The sequence below is a fragment of the Podarcis erhardii genome, assembly GCF_964252035.2.
Source record: "Podarcis erhardii genome assembly, chromosome: 8".
NCBI lineage: Eukaryota > Metazoa > Chordata > Lepidosauria > Squamata > Lacertidae > Podarcis > Podarcis erhardii.
The window spans coordinates 27,415,953-27,441,668 of record NC_138499.1 but is presented as its reverse complement, the minus strand read 5'-3'; the positions used below and the strand labels follow the sequence as shown (position 1 = coordinate 27,441,668).

The following is a 25,716-nucleotide window of genomic DNA, read 5'->3' as shown; positions in this document are numbered from 1 at the left end:
TCTGGCAAACCAGAGCAGCGCACGGAAACTTGGAATTAAATATAGCTGTTTAAAATACGTGCAAATGAGAGGCTGGAATTTACTGTTGAGAAACATGGATCTGCTGTTGTCTTCCACTAAATCCACATAAGACAGCCTAATGTTTCTCTTGCTTAAGATAAATGACGCCTTAAAGATCTGGAAGTTTGTGGCAAATCAGCCTCCCACATCCCACCACTTTGCATTTGTTCCCGTGTAACTGCCTTGGGCCTGTTTTATTTCCGCACCATTCTTTTGGTCTTTCATAAGTTCTGTATTATGTTCGGTCAGGAGTAGGTTCAACTTTGTATATAATTTTTTATAGAAAAGCAGAGTAAGAATTGATTTATACTTTCACTCCCAGTAGCAGCATTCTATTGCAGAGTGCCTATTGTTGATAGCAGCCAGAAAGGGTCTTCTACCCCATCAGTAACCATGGCTACTGCAGCAACAGCAAATAGAGGCTGGCAAGGGAAGAGCTCCCCCCAAAACCACACACCCCACAATGTTAGCCTGGGCTATTTCCAAAATATAAGTTAATGAAGTAGGGGAGGGGCTCTTAAGGTTTGCTCTCTGCCCTCTACAAATCACAGTAAAAGTTGCTGAGGCTGCTGGTGGAAGGAGATTTTATACATCTGTAAAACAGAATACATGTGCTGTTTTTAGGGATGCACCATTTCATCAGAGTTAAAAACTTTTAATTGAAAAAGGGCCCTGATGATTATTCAGACAGATTAATAGATTTTTTTAAAGAAAAACCTGCTGTAGCACCATCTTAAAGCAGGCATCACTTGCCTCATTCATATATATAAATATATACAAAGCCAGTTTTCCTGTGCTTGAGTTCCTGGGACTAAAGATTTTAAAAGAAATGCAAAATAAACTTTTGAAAAACATGGACTTAGAAGAAATAATGTTGTACGTGGAACTATTCCTGTCATTTTGCATCAGCACATGCGGAAGGTTCAACCCTCTGCATCTCCAGACAGGTCTGGGAGAAAAACGTGTCTGAAACCAGGGGAAGACCCTGCCAGTCAGTGTAGACAGTAGTAAGCTAGATGGATGAAATGGTCCGACTCAGTAGGCAGCTTCCAATGTTCCTATGTCCCAGCCTCCCCTTCCTGGCCCCATCCTAGAGATAGGTAATTTCTACACTCCTGCATTTGTGTTTTGTTGTTATCCACCTACAAACAATGCCATTTCTTCCTGTCCAGTTCCTACTGCGCCTTTTTATAAAGAGAAGCAGCCAAAATCACGACTAGTCGCCCTTATCTCCGCCCCTCGCTGCCCCTGCTTCAACTTCTTATTTGCAGGGACAAGAGCATCTGTCTGCGGCTTTCCTAACATTGCCGGACTACAGTTCCCATCACCCACCCCGGTCTCCATGCCTCTCTCTTGCGCATGCGCGGTCTCCTCGCGGCCCCTCGTAACGTAGACGCCCGTTACCATGGCCGCGAGGCCTCAGGACCACGCGCCGCTTTCGCCGTTACCATGGCGACGGCGAGGCCTTGTTTACGCCCGCGGTTTCTATGGCGCCGCGGAGCTGACCGGGCCGGAGGGAGAGGAAACATGACGGCGGAGCTGCTCCGGGCTCTGCGTGGTGGGCCAGGGACTCGCTGCCTGTCGCTGAAGGCGCGGGGGCTACGCCGCCTGCCGCGGGGGTTGGGGAAGATGAAGGGCCTGGAGAGACTGAGCTTGCGGGACAACTGCCTGCGCCGGCTGCCTCAGGATATGAAGGCTCTGGGCCGGGTGAGGCGGCCCAGCAGATCCTTCGGTCGATTAAGAGGATTCTGCGCCATGGGGCTCCATCCCTCCATCTCTGTAACCACTAGGGTTGCCACCTTTCAGCCCCACTCCCCCAGCCCTGCTCCTGTGCTTTTCTGACTGCGCCTTTCCCGCCCCGTTATTTAGCCTATGAACCTAGCATGAAAATAAAGTGGTAGGACTTTTCTTCCCTCAGCTGCTGGTAAAGAGACAGTGCAAGGTGGGGGGGGGGGCGGCCAGGTGGGGGGCATTTGGCAGGCTGGTCAGGACCTGCTCAAAAGCCATCCCTATAGGTCTAGGTTACCAGATTTTTTTCAGTGAATCCAGGGACACTTTTCAACTTCAATGGATTCTGTATGGGGACTGATTTGTAAATCGGGGGACTGTCCCCGGATACCGGGGACGTCTGGTAACCTTAGTCTAGGTCCACAGTGGTTCCCAACCTTTTTTTGGCCATGCCCCACCTAAGCATCTCTAAAATCCTGACACCCCCCCCCCCCGGTGACATATAATTCTTCTTATTCAAAAAGTGAACTCCTATTCACGTGGAGGAAGCCTAAAAGGCCATTCACTGTTAATAACTCATTCTTTAATTGCCCTCCTTAAAAATCAAATTGCCCACCCCCCGTAGACCTTGTTGGGAACCACGGGTCTAGGGTAAGCTGTCCAGGGCAATCACTACCTCTGTACTCAAGTGGCTTGGGATCTCTGTTCTGCATTGCTCAGCAAAGATGGGGGGGTGACCCCTCATCTGCGGCTCTTTGTAATTTCGGGACAGCTGGAATGGAGCGCTGCTCAAAATCTTCATTGGGGGAAAAATAGTACAAAGCATCATCCTAGGGCAGGCATGTCCAACAGGTAGATTGTGATTTACTGGTAGATCATTGGACATCTGTGGTAGATCACTGATAGATCACAGGCTCCCCCCACAGAACAACTTTGGCTCCGCTAAAAAAAAAGCTGAACTTAGAGCTGAACCCCTAAAAAACAGGGTTTTCCTCCTCCCTAAAAAAACTCAACAACTTTGAGCTGAACCCACCAAAAACGGGGGTAGATCACTGACAGATTTTAATTCAGAAAGTAGATTGCAGCCTCTTGGGAGTTGGCCACCCCTGTCCTAGGGTTTCCAGTTGTGTTGTGGGCTTTTAAAACAAGAGGAACACATGGTTCTTCTGTATGTGAGATTGGGCTTGTTCCTTCCGAAAAACCTTTTTTTTTAGAGCATTTGCGAACTGTAGTGCAGCTTTCTTTGAACAATTCGATTTGTCTTTGCGACAAAATTTTATGCCACTATCAAGTTTTAGATTGCTAATGGAAAGGTAAAGCTGCTATAATCTTCATGGTCATAGAGGATGCAAGTGTTCAAAGATAACACTTTCAAGCTCCATTGGTTTCAGTGACAGATTTAAGAGCTTTTTAAAAGCTCTACTATTAGAATCAATGGGGGTTAAGGGTGCACAACATTTAACTGGACAGTGCCCTTAGTTTCTGGGTTATTTATCATATTAAATTAGGAGAGAACTGGGATCAAGTAGAAGGCATTGACTGAACAGCTGGATTGCGGGTGGAGGGAAGGGAATAGTTCTTTACATCTTTCAATCTAAGCCTTTATTTTTTATGGGTCATAAAAGTGGTTATGGAACTTTTTATGACGGACTGAAACTTGGCAGTAGTATAATTCAACCTGGGACTAATATGCACTTTTTAAAACAACATTTTAAAAATGTTCTGGGAAAACTCAAATTACTTCAAAATACTTTCACAAAGCCCCATGACTGTGGCACGAAAGTGTGTATTTTTCCACAATTGTAAAATATTTATACTTCATGCTGAAAGCAGTGTTGTTGAAAGTGCTGGCTATACCACAATACATAATTATTTTGAGTAGCACTGTGCCAGCCTCTCTTCTCGGAATGGGTGCAGTCCTATCATGCTTTCTCCTTTGGCATAATGGCATATGGTGGATTTATATGGAGAAGTATTTGGTTCTCTTTGCTTCTCCTTCCTAACTCATGTTTTGGAAGAGAAAGAGATACTTGTCTCATCATTTCAGGATGCAGTTTCTGATAGGATTCCAGGCCTACTGTTTAAAGAAAGAAAAGTTAAAATTCCTAGTGAGTGTATTCAAACTCTTGGGCACAACTAAAGCAAGTAACTTGGATAGATCAAACCTAGTTCAACCAGCTCTGTATAGCCTAACTAATTAAAATCACAGCATATTACAGACAGAAAGGAGGCTTAGTGCAGAAAAGTGCTTACAGAGAAAATGGCAAAACCACATTCTGTAGCATAAGGTACACTGCAAAAGCACAGTGTGATCTGGTGAAATATGCTATTTTTAAAATAATATTGGATTTAGGGTATTTATTTTCTTAGTTTTCAAATAAGAAACTGATTATAATGGACTGAAACTGACTAGATTCCCTCATGTACAAACATGAGCTGTGACTGTTGTCATAAAAAAGAATGGAGATTTAGGATTCTAGAAGCCCAGCAATAATGTACAAACATGAGCTGTGACTGTTGTCATAAAAAAGAATGGAGTTTTAGGATTCTAGAAGCCCAGCAATACTACAACAGGATGTTGTGTAGCATAGTAGTGTTTTAATAATGTGTGTGTGTGTTTAAGGGGGTTTACACGGTGCTGAACATTATATTTGGAATTAGGTTACAGTATTACTGGGTATGTTTTCAGCTTTAAGTTAGTATTTAATAGCATGCATTTAAGTAAATGCATTAAGTAAATTTAAGTAAATGCATTAAGTAAATTCGAAAGCATGCAGTGCAAGTAGATAAATAGGTACTGCTCCGGCCGGAAGGTAAATGGCATTTCCGTGCGTTGCTCTGGTTCGCCAGAAGCGGCTTAGTCATGCTGGCCACATGACCCGGAAGCTGTACGCCGGCTCCCTTGGCCAGTAAAGCAAGATGACTGCCGCAACCCCAGAGTCATCCGCGACTGGACCTAATGGTCAGGGGTCCCTTTACCTTTACCTATTTAAGTAAATGAATACCAGCTAGGCTCAGGTCATGCTTTGGGGCTTCCCATATGCATATGGTTGGCTGCTGTGAGAACAGGATGCTGGACTAATTGGGCCATTGGTTGATCCAGCAGACTCTTCATATGTGCCTGATGTTTTGGTGAAAGAAATGATGCAAGGCTGTTTAATTAAATATTTTATTATAGTTGAAGGTACTGAATTTGGGAAATAATAATTTTGAGGAGGTTCCAGAGCAGCTGAAATACCTCAAGTCTTTACAGACTCTTCATTTGTTTAGAAACAAGATCACCAGAATATCACCATTAATATTTGGTAAGCTCATATCACATCCTGCTCAAAATCATTTTATTGTGCAGTGTATATAATGTGACATATAATATATTCTGTTGTAGAAATTCTGCTCCATAAAAACTTACAGTTGATAAATCATGTTTCTGCATCTATGCTTGTTATCTCATAAACAAGCATTGTTGTATTAAATGGGACTTACTTCCAGTTTTTAATTAAAGCACTTTTACCCAACCCTTCAGCCAATGGAGGATCTACAGATATTCATAATATGACAGCCCCTCCCCTCCTATCTCCTCTTTTCATGTTGACAATCTGAAAGACAAGGCACAGCAGGAAAAGTCATTTAGTGGGGAAAGGATTGTAGCATCAGTGAATCAAATTGAATAAATTTGTGTATGAGCAAACCCTAATAGTTTTGGAGAAAATACACTCTTTTTAGATGATGTATACACATGTTGCAGAAGATGTTTTCTCTCTTAGAGAAAAACATTTATTCTTTTGAGATAAGGCAAATTTCTAAGATGGTGCCAGTCTTCTATGACATTTTTTAAGGAGTCTACGTTTAAATGTTTTTAATAATCTGTCTTACTAAACATTGTAGCCCTAAATAGACTCAGTTCCCCAAATGTATGGTGTTTGTAATTAATATATATGTAACTGCATGGGCAATCAGTGAGATTTAGGCTGCTTATGACATTGTAGCCAAGTTTACAAACCTGCTTTCTGTTCTCATTTTGTTCCCTTGCTGTCACTCTGTCCACACTGCCCTAGGAGTAACTTCCCTTTATTCAGGAGAAATTTCTTGCAAGCAACTATGTATAGAACTGGACTGTTAATTGTCCCTGTTCCATACTGTGGATTATCCTATCATTGATTCCCATTTTGGGTTTCCCATGACTCTGTCCTGTCACCTCTCTGAGCATATACTTTCTTTATCTCCTTTGGCAACACTTCATATTCCCCTTGAAACAGTGTATTGTACTTACCTAGTAACCAAATGATCACCCATGTTACATTGTTGATCAATAAAAACACACACACTGTAATGAGAAAAATGGAATGCAATGGCATTAAAATGCATATTCAGGTCTATATAGATAATATATACTTTATCTTAAAACTGTCTTTTTTTACAGATGGATTGCAAAATTTAGTACTTCTCAATCTGAACAACAACCAGCTTAGTTATCTTCCTCCAGAGATACAAAGGTAACTACTATAATTTTGAAGTTTTACCTAAGCTGCCTATAACATTATTTATTAGTGTGAGACATAGCATTTGCCCATGTTTATCTGGGCAGAAGGTGTGATATATTCCTTAATACTGAATGGCAAAAACAATAAAATATAGCAAGTTATATGCCTTCTTTTGGTTCCACACTTCACACTTTTTGGACAATAGCAGCAGAAAAAATAAAATAACACCAGTGCCCTCCCCAGTCATCCATTCTACTTTTCTTTTGTTTCAGACTCACTAACTGTACTAAAAATTGCTTCTGTTCTGTCCACGTTAGTGTTACATCAGGCAGACCCAAGTTCTTATATGGTTACATTAGGATTGCAAAAGGGCTCCTATAGAAATCTTAAGCTAGATATTTAAACATAATGTTTTGTGTAGGAATGAAAATCACTGGAGACGAGCAGTGGGTGTCACGAGAGGCGTCTGCCGGGAAAAGTCCCGGGAACTCTCTTTTATTGAATATTACAAACATTGCCACAGGTGTGCTTGTGGCTGATTGGTTGATACAAACACAAAGAAACTTAATGCTGATTGGTTAACATACATACAAGGCGGGAATTACATGTGAGGGGTGGGAATTACATGTGAACATTAATCACCGGTAGATTAAAGGCTGGGAAACGAGGTTGGGACTAGACAGGCATGAAACCTCCTAATTAATAATAACTAAAGATTAACATAGCTATAGATGTGGTCAGCTATGCATGGAGTACAAGTCATCATGAACTTAAGGTGAACTGAACGATGAGAGAATGTCTTGGTGTTTGGAACAGGTTCGTACAGTGTGTGCAGAAACAGAGAAAAGATTATAAGCAAGACTTCCCAGAATGCAAGAGAAAAGAAGCAATGCTTCCCATAGCAAGACTTCCCATAAGGCCACAGTTATGTGTAGAAAGAGAACGATGCAATGCTTCCCTATAATGCAACAGTTATGTGCAGAGGGAAAACATATGTGCAGAAGGAAAACTTCCCTTTATCTCCCCCTTTCTTTTCTTTTTTGCGAGGCGTACTGGGTAAGGCAAAAATATTTCGGGATTAGTGGTGTGCCAGCAAATGCCCAAAATAAGTTCGCCAGGGAGGATGGGACAGAAGATACTATGAGATACGTGGTTTGCCAGCGCATGCTCGAAATAAATCTGCCCATTTCTCCCCTTTGGTTTACTGTTGGTGTTGCCATTTCGCAAAATAAGCAGCAAGGATTTTATTGGGTGGCTGAGGGGGAGAGAGAAGCCGAGAGAAAAGACTTATGAGGCCAGGAATGCATTGGAGGAAGCAGCAAAACAAAATTAATATACATATAATAACAATGGCATATTGAAAAAGACTACGAAGCCAAGTAAAGTTTGGCAGCCAAGCAGTAAGCAGAAAACCAACATCCTGTTTGATGTGTTGTGTGAGATTTTGCAAATGAGAGATTTGTTTTTGCATAGCCTTAGAATTGTCAGTGATATTAAAGCAGCACATGTTTTCCACTTGTTCGCATCCGTAATGATGGAGCATCAATAGATAATCGATAGCAGCGGTCTATAAGAGTCCATGACGCAATTCACTCTGTTCTTTATTCAAAAGGTGAAGAGCTTGTGAAGTAGAATTCAAGGCTTTTGCTGCGGAGCAAGCTAAAGAGTTAATATTCCTGCTATTTCGTACAGCCAATCCAGGAACTCCTAAAAGAGAGACAGCTAGAGAGAAATATTCAGATCTGCTAGGGAGAAAAACAAAATTGTTATAATCATTAGTCAATTGCACAGTGTGTCAATATCGAGAGCGGGACAAATGATGCTTTTTTTGGTAAAATAATAGACATACCGCTTAAGCAGCAAGGTGTGCCATGGCTGATGTTTGCAGGAATGTAATTAAATGTAAAGCCTGGACACGACCAAAACCAGCCTTCAGGCAGCTCTGTGTATTTATATACATAGGAAATATTTGCATAATCAGAGCAATTAAAATTATCCTTGCCCATTTTCACACAGTTGGTTTTTTATGCAATTCACCATACGGGCACAAGTAACATTAAAGGAAGCCACGTATGGGGTCATGGAATTGGCTGCGTGGAGGAATGATGCAAAACTTTAACAGCAGCTGCCAGCTCAGAATGCTGGGCAAACTTCTGTGGAAGAATGTAGAGGCTGTGCCATTTATCATTTTGTTGCCATGCAACGACCCCCCTGGAGGGGGCTCCATTAGTAAACACAGTAAGGGCATCCAACAGGACAGGTCTACTGCACTATGCTTAAATTCACTTTCAAAAACTACATATTGAACAGCAAATAAAAGCATTTGGTTGGCTGCCAAATTTGGATTGGCTCCAGCAAGCAAGGACATGGCATGGCTCTGGCTGCCAATTTCCGCACAAGATTGATCGGTGTTTGCATTTTCAAAAGCCAATTTCTTCATGAGTTCATTCTGGGCTGTAGTATTATCAACCTGCCTGGTCACTGCTTCTTTCAATCTATCTATAAATTGGTGGTAGGGCTCTAAATGTTGTTGTTTAATATTAACAAAAGAGCTAATAGGGAAAGCAGAAGGCAATTCCCCAGCCCACACAGATTCCTCCTCTAAGGACAGAATTCCTTTCTGCCTAGCCAGAGAAATTGAGGTGCGCACAGCTCCTGTAGGAGAGCACGCAGGGGTTGTGGCAGGCAAAGCAGGCAAAGGAGGAAGGGGAGGGGTGGATGGGTTTGTGGGCTGAGGTGTAGGGAGGGGTTGGCAAGGCTGCAATGGAGACAAAAGCTTGGGATAAGGAGGGGGGGGGATTGTCTGCTACAGCCAGAAGGGCAGGGGCCGAAGGAGACGCCTGGTGGACCTGGGGTCCTAATTTAGCAACGGCAGCTGCACATTTCTGCCAGGTGAGCAGACAATGAATTGAAGCCCTTGGTTCTGCAAAGAGGGTCTTCCCGATCTTTTGCCAAGTCTCCACCTCCAGAGAGCCCTTCTCGGGGTAGGAAGAATACTGGCAATTGATCTCCAAAAGTAATTGTTCAATTTCTTTTAAGGAAATTTGAACACCCACAACCCGTTGCCTAACTAAAGAAAAAAGTTCCTTGGCATGCTCTTTCTGCATCCGAGTCAAATCGCCCCCCATACTCACGAAGTAGCGCGCTGAGACTTTTCCAGTCGAGTGAAGTACAGGGGCTAGGCTGCATAAGGGATCTGGATCACGTCGGGGGTCACCAGATGTAGGAATGAAAATCACTGGAGACGAGCAGTGGGTGTCACGAGAGGCGTCTGCCGGGAAAAGTCCCGGGAACTCTCTTTTATTGAATATTACAAACATTGCCACAGGTGTGCTTGTGGCTGATTGGTTGATACAAACACAAAGAAACTTAATGCTGATTGGTTAACATACATACAAGGCGGGAATTACATGTGAGGGGTGGGAATTACATGTGAACATTAATCACCGGTAGATTAAAGGCTGGGAAACGAGGTTGGGACTAGACAGGCATGAAACCTCCTAATTAATAATAACTAAAGATTAACATAGCTATAGATGTGGTCAGCTATGCATGGAGTACAAGTCATCATGAACTTAAGGTGAACTGAACGATGAGAGAATGTCTTGGTGTTTGGAACAGGTTCGTACAGTGTGTGCAGAAACAGAGAAAAGATTATAAGCAAGACTTCCCAGAATGCAAGAGAAAAGAAGCAATGCTTCCCATAGCAAGACTTCCCATAAGGCCACAGTTATGTGTAGAAAGAGAACGATGCAATGCTTCCCTATAATGCAACAGTTATGTGCAGAGGGAAAACATATGTGCAGAAGGAAAACTTCCCTTTAGTTTTGTAGTATTGTACGCTTTGTAGGGTTTAGGTTCCATCCATGTCAGCAGCCATTCCTTTATTATTATATACTTATTTATACTCCACTTGTTTCCTTGATGGGAATCAGGGTAGCTTACAAATAAAAACAAGAATCACTAAAAATATAGAGAAAAACAACAATAATTAAAAACAATTAAACATTTAAATAGAAATAAAACCATATAAAGTACATATATAAAATTTGTTTTAAACATACAAATAATTACACTAAAAACAGCACAGCACCAGCCCTTTTATTCAAAGCAGTCAATTCCCAAAAGCCTGTTCAAAGAAGGTCTTCCCAATGCCAGGCCTACTTGCTCCTTTGATGATAAACAGTTACTTATTGGGCTGCTACATCTTCAGTTGATTGAGCTTAGTTACAGGGTTAACTCTTACCTATGAGAAACATAACTCTGACCTATGAATTAAAAACTACCACATTAATTTTGAGTTCAAGTGCTTTTTCTATACCTTAATTGGCAGTAAGGTGATTGAGGTACATTCACTTGATAGACTAATTAACAACTTTTAATCCTGTTTTGTATTAAAATCTATCTAGATGCAGATGTGTAGACCAACATTCACTGGTAAACATACAAAAGAAAAATAGAGTTGGAGGCTTGGAATTCTTTGTTCCTTTCATAGGCTTGAACATCTTGAATGCTTGAGTTTAGACAATAACCAACTGCAAAAAATTCCCAAAGAATTCTGTTATCTCCGAAAGTTGTGTGAACTCCATTTGTTCAACAATTCCATCATTGCGCTCCCTGAAGAGATTAAATACCTGAGAAAACTCAAGATCTTGATTTTGGCAAGAAATCAAATAGAAGAACTTCCTGATGTGAGTAGTGGTGTGCTTTGAAAACTGTGTTTTCTTGAGACCAATACAAAAGTCATATGCAGTTTGTACAGGGATTAATTTTTTTTAATCACCATGTGTTGTGCAGACTGTTTATAGCCAGTTAGCACATCATGGTAAGTCATAGTTAATTGTTTACTGTGTTTGCTCTTCTCTGCTCACACTGGGAAGAAACAAGCCACAATCCCTTACTTAGCATTACATCTGAACCAGTTATCATGCTTTATTTCACTCCCAGCAAACAACAGTCAGTAAACCATGCCTATAACTACTACTACTACTACTACTACTACTACTACTGCTACTACGAGTAGAATTTAGTTAGCTACAACCTAGAATCTGTTATGTTTTGCTAAACTAAGAAGGTGGAGGGAATTCATATAAGCACATTATTGATATTCACCATATGGGAAATGCTCAGCCCTGAAAATACCCTAACATTACAATTAATGAAGAATTACCATGGGTGGATTAAAGGAAAATAGCTTTTTCTTTGGGTGGAACCTCATCTTGCCTTTCTGCTTTGCTGCCTGTTATGCCCAGAATTGCTTCCCAAAATACCACTGTGATATTGTGTTTCTCTTCCTTTAAATCCCTCCTTTTCTTTGAAGCCTTTAGCAGAACCACCTAGTTACCATTCACTACTGAAACTAAGGGCTTGTCTACACTTCCTCTTGTCCCGCTGCTTTCCCCTGGGGAAAACTGCTCTTTAGTGCTCAGTCAGAGCAAATGGCAATTTGGGTTTTCCCTGGTTTGCTATTTCTTCCAGCCTAAGTGGGTTTTCTCTTGGAAAGGAGTGGGACAAGGGGAAAACCACCTGGACCCATGCCTAGTAAGCACGAGTCAAGCGGAAAACTGCTTGGACCCATGCTTTCCAGGCATGGCATAAGCGGAAGTGTGAATAAGCCCTCTGCCTAAGTAAGTGCAAATAACCTAAATACATATTCTTTCCCTATCTGTCTCACCTCTATCATCTATGTCATCTTTTGTTACCTTATGTATCAATTTTCAATTTGTAAACATACCCCCAGAGAGGTAAATATTCTAAATACTTTGTTTTAATACCAACTAAAATCTAGTCCCTCTTAGAATACATTTTCAGCTTTCCCTGTTTTTATTCTCCCACTTCTGACAACTGTTTTATTTTTGTCCTTTCACCTCTGATGTCCGAGTCAATATAATTTACTTTAATGTTGCTAAGGCTCCTTTGGCTTTTACTAAATTTATCGTTTTTCACTAGGGACTTTGCAAATTGAAGAGGCTTAGAGTTCTAGATGTAGCTGGAAACAATATCCAGATCTTCCCAACAGCAGTAAGTAGGAATATTAATAGATCTCTTCAGTGGAATAATCTGTACATTATGAAAATTAGTAAAATGGATTTCAGAAACATGAAGCAGGAATGCGTATTTAGTAATATGCTTGTATTAGTTATAAAAATATACCGTATTTTTTGCACCATAACACTCACTTTTTTCCTCCTAGAAAGTAAGGGGAAATGTCTGTGCATGTTATGGAGGGAATGCCTATGGGTGGCATGCCTATGGATTTTCCTCCTCTAAAAACTATGTGCGTGTTATGGTCGGGTGCGTGTTATAGAGCGAAAAATACGGTACCTGATTTGGATTCTTGTTTATGTGGATTCTTCCTGAACTATGCAGGGTAGTGGAGGTTCACCCCAAATTAGCAGGACCTCCACTCAGTTTAGGGGAATCCTTCCTTCTGCCACCAACCTTTTGTGTCCCATCCCACATTGTTCAGAAGGGCCTCCCAACCTACTGGAGAGGCTTTGTGGGTGACGCAGGTAGTGCAGGAGGGGGCAGGGAGGAAGGAAAAATGAAGGGACAGAAAACTTTCATTCCATGAATGTCTTTAACTTACCTTAAGATCCATACCAGCAAGAATAGTCAGAAAATACTGGGATGCAGTTGGTTAACAACCGTATAATATGGATATACCATAAAAAGTGATTGAGCAAAGGATGGCAATTCTAGTAACTGGAGCAGCAGGCAGGAAAGTGCCCAATGTGAAGGGCAGTATACCTACAGCTCTCTGGACCCCAACCCCACCCAATATATAGAAATGCTTACAGAGGATGTTTGAATGCATGCTGCAATAATATCAGCAAACGCCTGAGGGCAGCACTACATAATGTCACACTGCTCAACTCCGTTTCTTACTAATACAGAAAAGCCAACTGGAAAAGTTCACCTGTAGAAAATAATTTTCTTGAACGTTTAAATGTTCAGTCTTTGTATATGGTTTCATAATATTCCAGTTTATCTGACCAACAGCCTTTAACCACAAAGTGATTTCCTACTGCAGGTACATTACATAGCAAACTTATTTTCTTTTTCGCAACTACAACTATGTTTGCTGCTGAAGCGTGGACGGCATTCCCTTGTGCTCATGTGTGTTTCATATATTTGTGTACCTGAATATATCATGGCATTGTTGCAGAAAGCACTCGTTTGATACCAGAATTAAATGTATTTGATGAGTAATGCAAAGAGCTGCCATTAGACATTAATGACTCAGCTTCCCTACCAAAAACGACCCTAATATGAGGTAGTGTGTGGTAGTTGCCTAAGGCAAGAGATAATAGGTTCCATTAAATTTTAGTAGAGTGGAAGGCAGAGGTCTCGCCTATAGGGCACAATCCAGGAAAGGGCTTTCTAAGCAACATCAAGATGAACAGGAATGTGAAATCTGCAACATCCATTCTTTTCAGCTAGGCTTGTACAGGAGAATCTTCTGTTATTTAGTGTGAAGAAGCGGGCATAGGCGCTGACTCCATGGGGCCTGAGGGGGCCCGAGCCCCCTCAAAAATTCGTTTGGGGGGGCTCAGCCCCCCCAATAATTTAAAAAAATTATTACCTTAAATTTCGCTCTATAACACGCAGATTTTTTCTCCTAAAAAGTAAGGGGAAATGTCTGTGCGTGTTATTGAGCGAATGTGTGGTCCCTGGAGCTGACTCCGGAGCGCAGGGGCAAAAATAGGCAAAAATCAGGCAAAAATAAGGTCGGGCGGAGGGAAGGCGGAAGCTGCTGCTTTCCTGCATTCTGCCTCAGGGTCTTACTGCCCACCCGCTTCTGTTGCTGCGTTTGCTCAAACTCAACAAAGAGCAGGGAATCCCCTGCCCTCCTGGCAAGCAGAGGGTTAAGGAAAGGATTGAGTCCTTCCTTCTAATTCTTTCCTAGTCACACTGAGTGCCGGCTCCAGCCCACCACCTCCTCCTCTCCGTGCTCTAGGGACTCGCAGGTGGGAGAGAGAGAGAGAGGGCTGGCTTGGGGGGACCGGGACTTTTGCCTTCCTTTCCTCCCCCCCACCCCGTTAAACTCCTTCCCTGCATTCTTAGCCAGCTGCTTCTCCGCACACCCCTCTTGTGCTTCTTGTCCCTTCTGTGTTTTTCCTTCCCTCCCCATTTAAAACGTGGTGACAAAGCACGGATCCACATGGATCCTCAGGATTTTTGCATTGGGTCACCCCAAATTCACCATCAGATCACATTACATGTCCATGGCTACAGTCTGTACCAAAAAAATCACGCACCCACTGTTGCCTGGAGCTGCAATGGTGCAAAAACGTGGTTACAAAGCATGGATCCACAGGATCTCTGCACTGGGTCACCCCAAATTCACCATCAGATCACATAGCATGTCCATGGCTACAGCCTGCACCAAAAAAATCACGCACCCACTGTGGCCTGGGGCCACAATGGTGTAAAAACGTGGTTACAAAGCACGGATCCACATGGATCCTCAGGATTTTTGCATTGGGTCACCCCAAATTCACCATCAGATCACATAGCATGTCCATGGCTACATCTTGCACCAAAAAAATCACGCACCCACCGTTGCCTAGGGTCACAGTGGTGCAAAAACGTGGTTACAAAGCACGGATCCACATGGATCCTCAGGATTTTTGCATTGGGTCACCCCAAATTCACCATCAGATCACATAGCATGTCCATGGCTACATCTTGCACCAAAAAAATCACGCACCCACTGTTGCCTAGGGTCACAGTGGTGCAAAAACGTGGTTAGAAAGCACGGATCCACATGGATCCTCAGGATTTTTGCATTGGGTCACCCCAAATTCACCATCAGATCACATAGCATGTCCATGGCTACATCTTGCACCAAAAAAATCACGCACCCACTGTTGCCTAGGGTCACAGTGGTGCAAAAACGTGGTTACAAAGCACGGATCCACATGGATCCTCAGGATTTTTGCATTGGGTCACCCCAAATTCACCATCAGATCACATAGCATGTCCATGCTACATCTTGCACCAAAAAAATCACGCACCCACTGTTGCCTAGGGTCACAGTGGTGCAAAAACGTGGTTACAAAGCATGGATCCACATGGATCCTCAGGATTTTTGCATTGGGCTACTCCAAACTCACTGTCAGATATTAAAAATCTTTATAAAATAGAGAATTAAGTACATACAGAACGTTAAATTTTCAGTTTCGAAATATTAGTACTAGTTTAGTACTGTATTTCTATATTACTATAGTACTGTAATTGTTATTTTCAAATACTTAAATATTTTTAGGGTGTAAGACCCAATTAAAGCCTGTTATTTACATACAGTATTACAGTATTTACATACAGTATTAGGCATACTGTATTAACTTTATTAACTGTATTAAAGCATTAACTTTGAGATATTATTTTTATTTAATGAACCCTCAGCCTTATTCAAAGTAAGCTTAAATTAGCTATTTCACTTATTAATCAAAGTGCTATTACTGTACGACAGCAATATTTTATGTTTTATTCTTTTAATGATAGTTTAGGATTTATTTAAATATCATTTCAATCTTTTCAGAGCTATATATTCATTGCTCTGTAATAGTCTATAAGCATAATTGTTACTGTAAATTAAATTAGCTTTTTACGAAAATACCGTGCGTGTTTATGTTTTGTTTCTTTTTTCAAAGCCAAAAAGTGTTTCAGGCTTGTCGAGTTTCCCGGAGTGTGGAGTTATAGAGAGTCGAGTTTTCGGGGTTCTAATGTTGATCATATGACTCTAAAATACTTTTAAAAAACTTTAAAACTCACTAATTTTCATCTAAAATTTAGAAAACTTCCCGGGGCAGGACCCCGGTATGGGCCCCCCCAATATTTTTTATAAGTCGGCGCCCCTGGAAGCGGGTACCATTTGTGTCTCCTGCTTTGGTCCAGGCCTGTTTCTTTACGTTAGCAAACTCTACCCTGTTGTGTGAAGCAGTGAATTTAACTTATCATGCTGTACTATGCGTACTATTCCCGGTGGAAATAGAAGAGTAGCATGGTGCAAGTCATGTGCAATTTCAGGGATGTCGAGGCAAACTGAGTCATTCATAATGGAACTATTAAAAACGATACTGCTAGCAAAATAGAAAATACATCTTTAACTAGCAACAAACAACTACTGAAGAAGACCAGAAGCCATCTGCAAGCATAAGAAAGCCTGTATTTAGGAATTCAGTTTCTGAAACTTGTTTCAAGAGATACCCATCTATGAATTCAAGTAATCAACTTCAAATTCAAGGTATAGCATTTAAATATAAAGTTTGATTAGGTATGATTTGTTAGCAGTACTTTTCTAAAGGGTTCTTTTTGTGGTATTTGCTTTATCTATTTATTTTGATGAGTTTATCATTCATAATGGAAGCCACTATCCTTCCACTTGTTAGAAGTGGCTTTCTAGTCTTCCACCTGACATCTGTGATGGACAAAATAAATTCATCTCTTCTATTTGAGAGCACAGTAGAAAATACTTTACTGAGGAACTAGTGTTCTCATATGAATACATTATACTTTTACATGTGCAAAGGCCCTTTTCTAGATTATTTTGGCTGTACTTTAAAAAATTTCAGAAGGAAAATATTCAAAAAATTATGAAACTCCAAACAAGCATGTTATCAAACCAAATAGATTTTGGAACTAGAACGCCTTCTTGCACCTATCATTTTACATGTACTAGAATTATGTAAATTAAAAGGAACGAAAGGTTGCAAGTATTCTGTAATGTAAACAGTGCGTATATTGGCATGAAAATATGGCTCTTTTGAACTATAAAACTCACATAATGGGGGTGGGGGGAATGTAAAGTTTGTCTGTGAGCCAATTTGTATTTGGACAGAAATAAAGGATTCATTTTTTAAAAGGATATTTGCAGCCAAACAGACCTAGATTTAGAAAAGAATTGAGTATTTCTCCCAATGGAAAAAGAATTGGCACTATCCACACACAGCTGAGTACATCTAACTTTTGAAAGGTGGTCTTGAGACTCTAATTTTACATGTGTGCATTAAGATGCAGTTAGCCCCTAAGTCAGTTTAAGAGGCAGAGTTAAGCACTTCAATATTTTAGCATTTAAATAAGGGACTTGAAAGTGTTGAACATGTCAGTTTTATGGATATTTGCTCTGAAGTAACATTTTTTTAGTTCAATGCAACTTCCTTCTCCCAATTAAAGAGTTCTTATTACACAACTGCCCAGATTATAATTACTGAAGAATTGTGCTTGTTGCAACAGTTAACTGCCATTTATGCTTTGCTGAAAATGCAAACAAATACGTAGCCTTCTATATCCTGCTGAGCCTTTTAAACAATTGTTGGTATAATCGACCTAAATTTAAGCACTTTTAAGTCCCACTGTTTTCAGTGTTAGCACATTTAAAAACTTTTCCATTGAAATCAATGGGCTTTAAGAGTTTTAACTTTGGCTGGATTAATAAATATCTGCTAAATTCATTGTCATGAACAGCTAGTAGTCATTTTTTATGTGGAACCTGTGCTAGCTATAGAACTCAAGAGTTCCAAACTTACTGATCTGTTCTTCACTATATTTTATGAGAATGAAATCATCTTTTGACGTTTCTTGTAAAGGAGATTTTGGATTACACCTCAGAGATTCTGTCATAGTTATAATTTGAAAAAAAAAAAAAGCTGTAAGAAAGTGATATATTTTTATGGTGATTGCTACAAACTATGTGACCCAGAATGTAATTGCATATTCACTCATCTTGCCCTGGAGGTATGAACTTTTTAATGTCACAAAATCTCAAGCTTTCATTTGTGGAAAGACAATAAAAGGTTTTACAGATATACCAGCTGCACAGAATCCTCTCTCTGTGTTTATACGTTTAATACAGGTGTTCTCAGTAAGTCAGGGTCTTCTAGCTTTGCTTACATTGAGTAGTTGCTTATATAATATCAGCAGAATTGTTATCTATCGATTTACCTATCTTTGTATGCTCTATCTAATAAAACATTAGAGTTAGATAAGCTTAGGTTGTTTCATAAAACCACATAGTATCAAATTAAGCTAAATGCAATATTATTAAGCAAATTTCTATTATGTGCTTCCTCTCAAAGGAGCCCACTTAATATTTGCTTATGTAGCATATGAACTTGTGATTTAAAATAATTTTTACTGATTTGTCATTGGAAAGTATTCATAGACCAGAATGTGTATAAGAGGAATAGTAATCATTACAGAAGGAACAAAGAATCAGTACCATTTATTTCAAGATGGTTTGTAAATTACTTAGAAAAATTTCATCAAACCATAAGGAAAAAATACATTCTTGGATGGTTTTCCAGCAAACAGCACAGTGCGTCCGGTCCCTTTGGTAGCTCTAGAAATCAAGGGTATAATAACTCAACTTGTTACACAGTTGACAGTGGGGATGGCCTAACTATGAATAATTTCTTCCAGATCCATTTGAATAGCTTTTCCCCCCTGGTCAGCTACTAGTTTTATGGTACAGTGGTGCCTCGCAAGACGAAATTAATCCGTTCCGCGAGTCTCTTCGTCTAGCGGTTTTTTCGTTTTGCGAAGCAAGCCCATTGACGGCTTAGCAGATTAGCGCTATTAGCGCTATTAGCGGCTTTTAGCGGCTTAGCGGATAAGCAGATAAGCGGCTTAGCGGCTTAGAAAAAGGGGGTGAAAGGGGGAAAACCCCCGCAGGAACTCGCAAGACATTTTCGTCTTGCGAAGCAAGCCCATAGGAAATTCGTTTTGCGAAGCACCTCCAAAACGGAAAACCCTTTCGTCTAGCAGGTTTTCCGTCTTGCGAGGCATTCGTCTTGCGGGGCACCACTGTAAGCCCATTGCACATAATGGACTGCTGGAAAGTCCTGTTGCCAAAGTCACCATGCCCTGTACAGTCTCTCCTGCCTAAGGGCTGGAAAATGGGTGGTGGCATTGTCTTGTTTTGTGGTAAGCTGAGGGTCAGGCTAGGTGCAGAACAACACAATGCTAAGTAGGCACAGGTGGGATGCAAGGTGAGGTGAGGCAAGGCTCAGTCTGAAAGCAGAGGAAGGCAAGGTGAAGTTCAGGCTGGATGTGAATCTCAGACTGTTATAGGATACCGCTTCAGCAACAAAATCAACTATGGTAGCAGCTACATCCTAGTTGTTAGCCCTGTCTGTACAGCAGAGCTTTCCAAACTTTCCAAACTTTCCCCTGTTCGTGACACACTTTTTAGACATGCATCATTTCACAACACAGTAATTCAGGTTCACTAGCAAACCCCTTAACCCCTTTCCAGTCCTGGGAGGAGCGTGGGGAGCAGTCATGTGACACACCTACACACTGCAGCCGACATTAGCATGCCATGACACACAGTTTGGAAAGCTCTTCTGTAGAGGAAGGTACTTCTTCAGTTGAAGGGTGCCACCTGCTTTAGTAATGTCCTGCTGCAATTAAGCAACGGAGCCTCTGGTCTCTCTGGGACTTCAACAATGGAGTCCTCTGAGGACAGCACTGCTTAATTTTTAGACTGGAGGGGCACCAGCTGCAGACTTTGATTAGACCCCTTTGGTGCTTACTATTATTATTATTATTTTTAAAGATGCAAGTTTAATCAATGAATTGAACATGAAATTGTTTGCCCCTGACTTAGTTCACAGGGACTTTCTTCCAAGTCAGTATGCCTATTTTTGCAACTGCAATCAAAGTCTAATACTAAAGCAGCCAGCAGTATCAACATGTCAAGCAGGAGATCTCATGGGGTAGATGCTCCTTCCTGACCTCTCTTTAGAATAAGGGTGGCTAACCTGTGACCTGAATTTGATCTGCCAAGCTACAAGAAGTTGCCTGCAACTTTTATCTGATCAGGAGATAAAACACTCTGCCTTCTCAAATTGGAAATGACATTTGGTAAACATTTTGTTGAAAGTATTGATGTATTTCTTCTGTTGTTTGAACAGATGGAAGATCTTGAACTGGAGGAACTTTATTGTGAAAGTAATCCATTGCTTCAGAAACATCCAGTTAGTGCCATACAAGAGGAGGACATTTTGACTCTTAAGGTTACTGGAGAAAACTTTTCAAAATTGTAGATAACAATGGACTAACTTAACTCCATAGATCTCAGTGGGTCATCTCTGGGTATGACTTAGTTGAATACCACCCTATAGCTTAAAAATGACTTTTTCAGATTTCAGAGTAATCCAAATCCTTGTCATTCAAACGATTCTAAATAACCATTCTGTATTCCAATAGATATTTTTACTTACTAAAAATGATCCTTAGTCTGGTGGACAGAGTTTGAAATTAAGTTAATTAAAGTTTCAGGATTTTGATAAATTGTAGTGATTTCTTGGGAAATAATAATAGATGCTATGGTGGAAGCCAACCACTTTCCAACAGTATTTAAGTACAGAGGAAAAAAAGTTAATAGTAGCTGTTTCTACCCGTTCCTTTTAAAGAGCACAAACACTGAATGAACACTGTTTCTGCCCCATCCTTTTAAAGAGCAAAATGTTAGTGAAACCTATGCAACTCTCCAAAGATTGAAAAATGCTGAAATACATGGAGAAGATATTTAAAATCACATACAAGAGCACAGTTCTATATAACAGCCACAAAAAAGCACTGAAAGGCACAGGACTGTAACAACAGTATATTAATGAGAAGAAGTTTTCAATAAGGTAGACAAAGTGTATATTTCACCAAGACTTACAAAGAACCATATAGTACAAAAGTAATTCTTATTGCATTGAAGGATGCTCTAAGCAGCTGAAAGCAGACCAGCTTCCTGATAAGGTCTGGTTTTGACTCTTCCCCAAATGATAGCACCTCAAAAACATTTCAAGGCCCTGAGTGTGGTGAGTATTGGGACAATGTCTTAGCTTAATGCCTAGCCATGTGTCTTGGAGCTCTGCTGTGAACTTCTGAACTAACCTGTAGTCTGATATGTGTTTGGGCGATGTAGTGAATTTTGGAATAAAGCCTTTAACAATAACCGAGCTGAGAATTTGAACACCACATCCACAAGTGGGTCTGTGAAAAAATGTGTCTGTGAAAGGCTGCAAATGTACTTTATGGCTATGTATATTGTGTATTGTGTGGCATCAGCAAACTGTATCTCAATTGCTATAAATAAATTTGCTTTTCTCTTACAGTGAGCCATTTTATATTCCCATAGGATTCTATGGCTACTCTTTTTGGTTCTGTTTGAGTTAATGATTTTGCAATGAGTAATAAGTTAAAAGCTAACTTGGTTTTTTAAAGACCTTAAAACAAATCTATTTTTTAAATAAAAAACAGAAATTATTTCCAAATTCTACAAAATTAACCTCCTTGGGGTGGGGCCTGCATATATCTTTTTGCAAAGAGCTCAGCGAATCATTCATAATTACAAAATAAGTATTTTTGCTGGAAGAAAAGCAGAATGGAGCAATCTGAGCATTTTCAGGACATCTTTGACAAAAAGGATTAGCTATTTCAGTATTAATTTGAGGTTAGAATTGAATTCTTGCTCAAATTGTAAAATAACAGATTAATTTGGAAGCTTTAAAATTGATTGCATCTTGTAAATAGTTATACAAATAGCACTGAATTCTTTAACTGGCTGTCTGTGGGTAGAAAAGTCTAGCATGCTTTGTGAAATTAATAAGCACTCTGTCAGGAAAAAGGAACATGTTCAGATAGGAACACAGGGAGTTACCATCTAGTATTGTCCACACTGGCTGGCAACAGCTCCCTCCTCCAAGTTCCATCAACAGACACTGATTGAAAAACGTCCTTCCTGGAGCTAGATTTGAGTGTGGCACCTGATCTATCCTTTACAATAAATTAACAGTGCCTCATGGTTACCGCACATCTGGAGATAGAGAGAACAACTCTTTTACCCCTATCAGGCAGAGCCTTTTGCAAACAGAGCTGTGCAACTTGGGGTAAAAAGGCTACAAGGCCCATCTGGATAAGAGATTATTAAAATATGGAGCCATATGCTCACAGATTCTCCTGCTAAGTGTCCGGGGTTAAAAGCATTCACTTTGAGGTTCTCTTGCAAGTCTTTTGAATAATATAAGCTATTCTGTCTTTTTAATCATACAGGAACTAACAGCAAGATTTATTCTTGATCAACTGGAAAAGAAAAACTTTAATTTACACAGAGCGCTAAAGCAGAACTTAAATGCACAGAAGATGCTTGCCCATAAACAAGAATGTGCTCAGTGCAGACGTGGCTTTCTGGGCATGTGGCTAGAATGTGTACAGTTTGTGGATATAAGACAGGTAATTTTTCCTGACTCATGTATTATTTAAAGCTGGGTTCATTGCATCACCAGACTTTTGCTAGGTTCTGCTGCGGCATGTTTTCCATGAGCACCTTCAAAATCTATTGTTTTCTTTCTGCACGTGTGCATTAAAAATTATTGGGTCCCAGTTATAAGGAGAATACTTCTGGTTCAGCATTTGGTTTCCATCAGTGGCCAGCCATCTCCTATCTAAACTATCTCAGCTTTCTCTGTTTTTTAATACCACTTCTGCTGTTGTTTATTAATTCGCTTATCTCATCTGTGTTTTCTTTGATTGCGTTCCATTTGTTTATGTAATTCGCATCCTGCCCCCCCCCCATCCTTCAGAGACACATTTCAGCCTCACAAGCTCATGACAGTGGCCCCTGAACCTGATCTGGCAATTAGGTTGAGGCCTAGGCAGGGTCAGTGGCCAGTTTAAATGTGCGACGCAGAACCTGAGGGTTACTTTTCTCATACAGTACCCTTCTGCTACATCTCAAACCAAGATTTGTCATTTTAGGTATTATAGCAAAGCAGCTGCAAATAATCAGTTCTTGGTTTGGTAGCTATTCAGAAACCCTGGTTTGTCGGGTGTTGTTGTTTTAGATATCATAAAAACCACAGGTCTGGACCATCTGTGGCTGTTACCATGGGGTATACAACTCAGTACCTCCTCCTGTGCACATGCAAATGTCAGTAGAAAGATGTCACCTTATATGGGAACCATAACTTGATAGTGCCCGCTGGCAGTTCCACTACCATGGTGAAAGGGTCACTAGGGGGAGGACACACAGATTACACCCCCCCACCCCCCAAAAAGACTGCTAGGATTAATCTCTGGACTAAGGGAGGACATAAGATCATGGAAGCTCAGACAGAATCTCTACATAAAATATTATGTTTCATAATAGAATCAATATTTCTCCTGGGTAAGGTCTCTGAAAGGACACTGCATGATGCCCTTTCTTGAGGCTTGTGCTGAAGTGGCAAATCTGACACTGTTTCCTAACACCTCATCAACAGGGTATAACATCTTGATTTTCAGTTTCACCGTCCTGCTCCTCCAATTACTAATTTTGAATGCCATCCAGTAAATTAGCTTTCCCTTGACTCCTGCTGGCCCATTTCCCCACCAGATTACATAGCGCTGGGTTGTTCTTCGCAGATGTAAAATTCCTGCTGCCTTTCTATTTAGAGATAAATGTGCGAGGGCAACTATAGCTCTGACACAAATGTTATTAATTTTAAACATCATTTCTGCCAGCTCTTTGTTGTTCATTTTGTCTGAGCAAATCTGAATGTAAGGGTTGACTGTGTTGTGTCAGAGAGGTTCATGATGACCCCTCAATTTATACATCGCTACAATTTATAAAAATGAATATGTTCTGTAAAATACGCTAACAGTTATGCTGTTATATTTCCCCCTTTCTTTTAAAAAGCGAATGAAGACTAGCAGAAACTTGGAGCTCTTACCTGTCAAGGCACTTCTGTGCTCATACAAATGCTTTAATCTCAGCGGCCACGAACTCTTTGGGATTGCTGTACCCTAGAGCAAGCAATAAACCCAGGATCTCGCCCAGCTGGCAAGTTGCAACTATTGTGACACTCTTAAGAACAGAAACAGAACATAGCATTTTGTGCTATATCCATATTCAATGTGAAATACACAGTTGTGTTGGAACAATGGTGGCAGAGAAGTGATTTAGTGGTGGGCAGGAATTATTTCCTACAGCTGTACAGTTGGTGTGTTTTGGCAGCCTTGACTCTCCTTCTGAAAATGGATGAAGTTAATGGCATTGTTTAACAGTGAGGTAAAAGTTTTATAATGTAAACTCTAACTAGCCTAGGTTACTGTGGTTTCTTTTGGCTTCTCTGTTATGATCCATGCACTTTAATCTGAAATTCTGATAAGTGTTTCTCCCCCCCTGAAGATTTAGGGTCAGACCTTAAAACTGCAAAAGAACACTTTTAACGTGTGTCCAGTGATTACGTAGTGCTTGATTTCCATTATAAATCCTGTTTTCTAGAAGTTTATAACTTGGCTTTAACATTTGGCATGCATAATTTTCAACACAGAAGAAAATGTGTTGGAGCGTTTTTAAAAAGAAAGGGAATTGGTACATATTAAGAAGGATTTCTTTGCTCATAGGAACTTTGATTATAAGAAAGCTGTGTATCCTGGCAACCTTTGGAAAAAAGAACATTCCATGGAGAAGCAAATAGTTTGATAGGACGTTCACATGCTTGCTTGCTTTTCCACTTTTATTCCTTTGCATGTTTTATCTTCAGTGTTTCTAGTGCTATTTTACTAGAAAACTCGCCTTGTTCTCTTATAATGGCAAAGGCGCCCACCTGAGAGGTGCCAGAGCTGAAAAAAGTATTTCTATGCTGCAATTCCTCCTGGTTTGCAATTTGCATTCTCATCTCATGTAATTAATTGCAGTGCTACAGAAAACAGGGTTGTTTCTTAAACTTGATCCTAAATTTAAGCATGTGGATTGACTGTACTGTTTACATACAGAGATCATTTGAGTTCTGATCTAAACAAAGAAAGATGTATTTAAATTTGAAATAGTAAGTAGAACCATGTACTTCCCTAAATTGCAGATATTTTGTATACGATCCCCCCCCCCCTTTTTTAAAGAGAAATCATTCTATGTAACATAGTGACTTGGAAATCAAGCGAAACTCAAGTGAGTTCCTAGAATGAAACTAGTGACCACATTCAAGACAGCATTCAGCATTTCAAGTGTAAACCCCAGCTTAGCACACCGCTCATTTTCAAGAAAGCTGTAAAAATGTTTTTTCTGTCTTGAAGATTGAGACATCAGAATGAAAGCTGATGTCAGCATCTAGAATACTGTTCAGTTTTTCAAGTACAGGCCCCAACTTGCACCCACCCTCCTTTGACAAAGGTCAAGGGTGTGCAAAATAAATTAGAATCAGCAGGGCTTTTTTCAGCTGGAACTTGCCAGTTCCTCTCAGGTGGGCAACATTGCCATTATAAGAGATGTTCTCTTTTTCTAGAAAAATAGCACTGAAACAGATGTCTGAAGTGGAGACTCTCAAACACAGTTCTTCACTAGTGCATAATGATTTCAAAATGTAATTGCATTTGTCAAGTGATAGTTACATAGAAACAGCACTTCTTAGGCAGTATGTTTTAGCTTACAATATGGGGAAGAATAAAGACCCTGTTTAAAATA

At 40.4% G+C, this 25,716-nt stretch overlaps 1 protein-coding gene across 2 annotated transcripts; it reads left to right on the top strand.

Annotated features, from left to right (window-relative positions):
- The first annotated feature begins 1,404 nt into the window (after window positions 1-1,404).
- LRRC69 (leucine rich repeat containing 69) lies at window positions 1,405-25,716 on the top strand. Of its 2 annotated transcripts, XM_081874520.1 has the most exons (8): window positions 1,405-1,767; window positions 4,967-5,093; window positions 6,209-6,281; window positions 10,765-10,960; window positions 12,219-12,290; window positions 20,192-20,293; window positions 22,326-22,505; window positions 23,950-25,716. In XM_081874520.1, exons 1-8 carry the CDS (start codon window positions 1,420-1,422, stop codon window positions 24,058-24,060), a joined length of 1,209 nt encoding a protein of 402 aa, XP_081730646.1. In that variant the 5' UTR covers window positions 1,405-1,419; the 3' UTR covers window positions 24,061-25,716. The 2 variants fall into 2 exon arrangements, with proteins under 2 accessions (XP_081730646.1, XP_081730647.1); XM_081874521.1 differs by lacking the exon at window positions 12,219-12,290.